This window comes from Triticum dicoccoides, chromosome 3A (genome assembly GCF_002162155.2).
Source record: "Triticum dicoccoides isolate Atlit2015 ecotype Zavitan chromosome 3A, WEW_v2.0, whole genome shotgun sequence".
Taxonomy (NCBI): domain Eukaryota; kingdom Viridiplantae; phylum Streptophyta; class Magnoliopsida; order Poales; family Poaceae; genus Triticum; species Triticum dicoccoides.
In genome coordinates this window covers 84,004,007-84,010,128 of record NC_041384.1, presented here as the reverse complement: position 1 = coordinate 84,010,128, position 6,122 = coordinate 84,004,007, and the positions used below count along the sequence as shown (strand labels likewise).

General features: G+C 44.7%; 1 protein-coding gene across 1 annotated transcript; it reads right to left on the bottom strand.

Moving 5' to 3' along the window:
* Positions 1 to 552: 552 nt before the first annotated feature.
* LOC119271280 (protein argonaute 18-like) lies at positions 553 to 5,902 on the bottom strand. The gene is made up of 21 exons (XM_037553170.1): positions 5,582 to 5,902; positions 5,275 to 5,483; positions 5,025 to 5,189; positions 4,791 to 4,924; positions 4,555 to 4,667; positions 4,224 to 4,466; positions 3,958 to 4,074; positions 3,741 to 3,848; positions 3,581 to 3,643; positions 3,047 to 3,169; positions 2,818 to 2,962; positions 2,620 to 2,741; positions 2,389 to 2,523; positions 2,199 to 2,302; positions 2,051 to 2,113; positions 1,905 to 1,968; positions 1,692 to 1,815; positions 1,540 to 1,613; positions 1,355 to 1,449; positions 1,241 to 1,272; positions 553 to 931 (listed from the first exon to the last, which is right to left on the bottom strand). Exons 1-21 carry the CDS (start codon positions 5,708 to 5,710, stop codon positions 771 to 773), a joined length of 2,523 nt encoding a protein of 840 aa, XP_037409067.1. The 5' UTR covers positions 5,711 to 5,902; the 3' UTR covers positions 553 to 770.
* Positions 5,903 to 6,122: the final 220 nt, after the last annotated feature.

Sequence of the window (6,122 nt, the reverse complement as noted above, 5' to 3'; positions counted from 1 at the left end):
TTGTTTACATAAGGAGACAAAAATCCAAAATAACACAAGTACAAAAAAGGAAGTTGGTTGAAGGAAAAAAAGTACTCCAAAGCAGATAACGGTCAAGCCGGAACATTCTCCTCTCTCTTCTTTGTCATTATCTTCTGAAGATAGAAAAAACTGAAAGAACATCAAGGCAATGCAAGGTGTTTTGTGAAAATGAACCAGCTTTTGAACCGGGTTTTTCTTAAGCACAACCAGGCTTAACACAGACGTTCACACAGGGACCTCTAGATTGAACTAAACTTTTGCAAAAATGGTCTGAGAAATTTTCAATTGTGGTCTACAGGGGCGGTAGGGTGGTTGGAGTATTTATACAATTGAGGTCTGAGAAAGTTCTAACAAAAAGGGGTCTGAGAAAGTTTCAATTGTAAGCAGCGGAGACTGCAACTTATTTTGAAAACAGAATATTTTTTCTGTGTGTAATCACTTGCTCGTGTGGTGTTATGGTGGACAAAATCAGGGTTTCAATTATTGATTTTTTTAAAATTATAAACTTATATGCTAAACATGACACCAAGATGCTGAATCACTTCAAATAGCAAAACCATAAACTTTCCATTCATACCCTTGCATAAAGCCATAAACCAATCATTCTCTGGAAATATTAAAGAGACTAGAGATAGTCCAATGTTCATCAAACCAACAGAAACAAAATAAAATCTTCAGGTTGCCATGTATACTTGAAATAAAATCTTTAGAGTTCTCCAGGCTTCAGGCTTCGTTCATTTGTGTGTGGACTAGCAGTAGAACATGTGGCTTTTCAGCTCATCTTTTATCTCAGGAAGCATCAATGGAGGAGGTGCACTGCCGGCGCTTATCTCCAACGCCATGTCTGGGACTTGGCCTAGGTAGAATCGCGCACGGAACGCAAGTTTATGAGCGTAGTATGCAGGAGGAGCTGCAAAGTACAAGCAAAACATGTTAGTCAAATTGAGCATAAGATGATAATAGTACCTACACCGCCAATAACGTAACCCATATCTGAGACAGAAGAACTCTAATTTCACATTCGATCATGGACCAAACTCATGTATGTTTTGTTGTTAAGTTTTAAATTCACAGTTTATCCGTGTCCAAAGAAATATGGAATCAATGTTGTCTGCACAAGACACCATGGAATTATGTTATAAAGCCTATACAGGATGGGATTTAAAACAATGATAGGATGGGAATTAAAACACAGAGCTCAGAGGGAAGAGTGCCATACCAGTCGACACAGAGCGAGTGCAGCTTGCATACCTGAGAAGAGCAAAACGTCAGATTATTTTTGAACAGCAAAAACATGCAAAACACACAATATCACGGGTAAGAGCACCCTTACGTGTAGCACAGGTTGTTTGTAAGAGACTGCAGGTCATCAGCACTGAAGTTGTTGTCATCTCGCAGCACATGGTAATGCGCAGGATGGCTTGTTCCCTGCGTTCGACAAGTTCACAATTCGTTAAGATAATACCAATACCATCAAGAAGAAACTACTACATGTGATGAATGTTGTGTTAACATTACCTTGATACCAGCATGGCTACAGAGGAAGAAATCAAACTCTGTTGGGTGGCAGATCTGCCTATCAACAACTGTGCCTGCAATTTTACAGCAACATGTGAGAAACACAATTTCGTAGAAATCAGACATTTTGAAGATGCGATTTGTGAAATAACCTGGCATAACATTTCCACTGTTGTCCTGATATTTGCCATCACTTGGGAACAGTCTTGTATGGTGCCTCTTCTGCACCACTATGAAGGTAATTGGCGGCTTCTCATTGTATAAAGCCTTCCATGCCTGAAACAAGGAGTTATGTTAATGAATTATATGTTTCTAATAGGCCAAATGACACCAAGCATTGCTGTTCATTAAATTGGTAGCCACACCTTTTCTATCAGTGGGATCTCATCCTCCAGAACCTTTCTGAACTGACCCTCACTTACACCATCCCTAGCAATGAAATGAAACCAGTGTAAGGGTTTTGGAATGATGACCAAAAGAACACCAATCAAAACAAGCGGGAATTATGAACCTATAGAATATCAGCTGCTGCGGCCTCTGTTTGGATTGCTTTTCAAACGAAAGTAGCAGCTTCCTGAAAGAAAAGAAAAGAAGAGTAACCAACTGCCGTGTGTGGTATGCATATTTTAAATTTAGGTGCACCTCATGAAAAAACTTACTTTACAATGCCCTCAAGGCCTTCAATGAGCTCTACGCGGTGACCTTGTGCATGAACATCACCATGATACTTGGTCACCTCAGGCCAGTCTTGGGAGGCAACAACCTAAATGGAAATTCACAAATCACAAAAATGTTTAGAAAATAAACTATTGTATATGATGTCCATTGATTGAAGAAAATAAATCTTACAGAAGCAATGGATGGGGCAGTATCATCTAGAGCACTAGGATGAGTAACATCTGCACCGAAGATAATCGTTGGATTTTTCCAAACAACTGGTAGGCTTACTGGTAGATCAGCAAATACCGAGTTCCTCCCCCCACACTGTGAAGACCGCAAATGATTTCAAAGAGGAATAAAAAGCTTTTTTATATATATTTGTGTCAACAAACTAAGTTTTACAATTGAAATTGAGTTTACCTTGGCATTGATCTTAAGAGCAACATTCGCAAGAAACTGAGGACTTGATTTCTCGACATTTTTAAGTAGACAACACTGCGACATCAGACCAATGTCTGTTTCACAGATCCTTTTAATATCACCTGTGGAACAAATGACATCAGGCATGGATATGTCATGATGACATCTGCAAAGGAATCAAATCTACTTCAACATTACCATACAGGCTGCCATTTTTATTTGGCAATATAGCAAGTAAGAGGTCAATCTTCATATTCCCCGCTTGCTGACGTACTTCACGGAGTTTGGCTTCAACTTGATCTGAACGAGCATGGAATATCTTAAGTTTTGCACCGTTGAAGTTCTGCAAATCAGATGGAAAAAGACTTATCACTGGAAGAAAATTCAGGCCACAATACAATTACAAGGGATAGTCAGGAAAATTTACCACTCCAGTTGTGGAGGACATTTCACTCAGTTTGTGGCAGAAGATACGAACTTCATCCTCAGGCAACTCATTGCAAAAGTTTACACATGCCCAAATACCAACCTTGGCACCATTTATGACTTTCTGCACGTCAAAGTGAATTTCTTACGAGATGTAGACTAATCAAAACAAATATATACAATTACCAATCATGCTTTAAGTACTTTCCACAGATAGAACCAGGAGAATTCCATAAATTTTAAGGATGACAGCAAGGTGTACTAGATATAAACAGGAGAATAATGCAACTAAAAAAACCGCTATCATTATATTTTGAAGTTTGAAGAACAAAGCTTCTATAGAAAGTATAACTGAAAAACTTGCGCCACTGGAAAATTGACTTTAAAAGGTGTCCTAAAGTACCTGACCAAAATAAAGTGTTCACCTTGATTACACATTCAAACATGCAAACAATTATTAGTTGTGCACTTGTACTATTGGAAAAGTGCTCTGTCACTAGTGTATAAAGAATGTTGGAAGTTACTCATAGTGTACCTTGCCTCTCATGTTCCACGCCCCATTTTCTGGGAAGCAAGACTCAGTACCATGGTACCTCAGCTACAACAAGAAAAAATCAAACACGAGCCGATCAGAGTAGTAGTAGTACAAGATGGCAGAGAAGAGCGCTGCAAATATAGGAAGTGGGGTTGGTTACCTTTGGAGCAGGCAGAACTCTAGCCCGAACAGAAGTTGGGTTGCTGTCAACTTCTATACCAAACTCATTTGCACGTTTGGCACTGTTATATTTATTCTCCAGAACAGACTGAGAGAAAAAGGAAAGACAGGATCAGTGAAAGGTTCAAAACAAACTTTGCTAGACTCTTTCATCTGACAAAAAAGTTCCATGCAGAAAAGACAGCAGAAGAAATCACCTTGCGAATGGAGGTCTCACGCCCAGCTGGACTCTGGCAGGCTATAGCCATCATTTTAGAAACCTGGCTGTCATCCAGCTTCTTTTGGTACCGCTGTCCTGGAACTATATTGCAGACCTGAAGAGCAATGGCAAGTGTATTTATCAGAACATATGCTACGTACAATGCAAAAAGAAAGTTGCATCAGAAGTTCAGAACATATGAAAGTGATTGGTGTAGAACATATGGAAGTACGTCGAGAAGATTAAGTCCATTTCTGCACAGACCTCTATTGGAAGATAGTTGGGTTTCTGTTCTGTACCAACTTGCAGGCATCGGAGAAAATCGTAACGCAGCTGCAGCTTGTAGGTTTCTCGAAAGTAGTCCCTCACAGTCTTGCTTTCGCCGGTCGATAATTGGAACCTCAATTCTCTGGCAGAATCCTTTGTCAAGCCAGCGATGCGGTATTTCCTGCGCATCTGTCCTCGGTGGGTGACCTCAACCCTTAGACCCCTGAGGGCCTTCTTAATCTGCAGCGGAACGCACAACCATGACCTACCATATACCACCACAGCAGCAACTTGGTCGCGATACATTTGATACAGAAAATATGCATACCTTCACATAATCAAGTTCATTTTGAATGCCGCGAGAGAGATCTCTCCTGTTAAGAATCTCCTTGATGAAATCAATCAGCGACCCCCCTCCAACAAAAGCAGTCGAAGACATGTCTGCAATCCAAAATTCACAGTACATTGATTGGCAAGTACGCATATTTTCCCATCATTCATGCATCCTGGCACAACATGTTGCAGGTAAGTGGAAACAGAATGCAAGGAATACATGTCACTGACCAATGTTGAGGGACAATCCACTTTGGGTGGGTCTGATGCTCTGGTAGAACCCATTCCATCCTTCGATGCCCTGGCCTAACTGGATGGGATCCTCGACGGTCCGCGAGAAGAAAGACCGGCCTACCGGGACGAACCTAAGGCAAACAGTGACAACAAGTCCCAATCCCGAATCAGAAGATCATGCAAAATGATCGATGACGACTAACGAGGCAAAGGGCAGAGATCAGTTGTTACCCCATGTCATCCCGTTCGTTGAGCACGATGTCACGCAACACAATGTCGAGCACCTGCAGCGCCTGCGCAGGTATGTCCGTGGGGATCCCGGACATGAGCATCTGCAGCTGCTGCAGGCTGACCAGGGTGGCGTGCTTGATGGTCACCTTGAACTTCCTCTCCCTCCTGCAAACATACAACATGTCATGGGGAACCTGATCTGCTCATTTTGTCATGTCGTGTGGCACACTGACTGACTGACTGAGTTTACCTTTGCCCAGGTGGACCTGGATTTTTGTCAGGTAAGGTGACCTCGAACTCCTTGGTTGTAAAGGGCAGCTCGCCCGCGGTGTACAGGCTCTTGCGGCCGTCGTAAGCTGGGAGGCGACCGCCAAGAGTGGTGTCCTGGTGCTCCTTCACAAGAGTGGACATGACAGCTCGGAAAACGCCCGTCATGGTCGGCTCCGGCGACATGGCCACCTGAAATCAAGAAATAAGCGCACAAAATATGGCCACGTCAGTGAGCACTGAGCAGTGCAAACCTGAGAAGAAAGTAGTGGCGATCGAGGGGAACGTACGTCGTACTGGTGCAGGCCCTTGTCCACGAGGCCGACGAAGAAGTGGTTGGCCCTCACCACGCACACCTGCCCCTTGGAGCCGAACCCAGGGCGGCCCGGGAACATCGGCTCGGCACGGCTGATGGCCATCGCCTGGAACTTCTCCCGGAGCTGGGCCGCCTCTGTGTGGTAGCGCTCGGAGAGGGGAGGCCCCGCGACTTGGAGAGCGAGGGGGTCGGGCTGGTTCTGGCCTCTTCCTCTGCCACCGCGGCCGCCGTAGTTGTTGCCACCACGGCCACCGCCGTAGTTGCTGCCACCAAGGCCGCCGCCGTAGTCGTTGCCGCCCTGCTGATAGCCACGGCCTCGGCCGCGCCCGCCATCGCCAGCACCTTCGTAGCCACGGCCGCGGCCTCCACCATCGCCGCCGCCGCCTTGGTAGCCGCGTCCTCGGCCGCGGCCACCGCCATCGCCGCCGCCTTGGTACCCACGCCCTCTTCCGCCGCCGCCATCACCGCCTCCCTGGTAGTACCCACGGTCCTCGCCCTCTCCCTGGTAGTACCCA

Coding starts and splice junctions, on each gene's coding strand:
- LOC119271280 (XM_037553170.1), bottom strand. CDS start 5,710: ATGGCCATCAGCCGTGCCGAGCCGATGTTCCCGGGCCGCCCTGGGTTC. Junction 2,114..2,198: donor GGCCTTGAGGGCATTGTAAA/GTAAGTTTTTTC, acceptor CTTTTCTTTCAG/GAAGCTGCTACTTTCGTTTG. Junction 1,614..1,691: donor CAGTGGAAATGTTATGCCAG/GTTATTTCACAA, acceptor GTAAAATTGCAG/GCACAGTTGTTGATAGGCAG.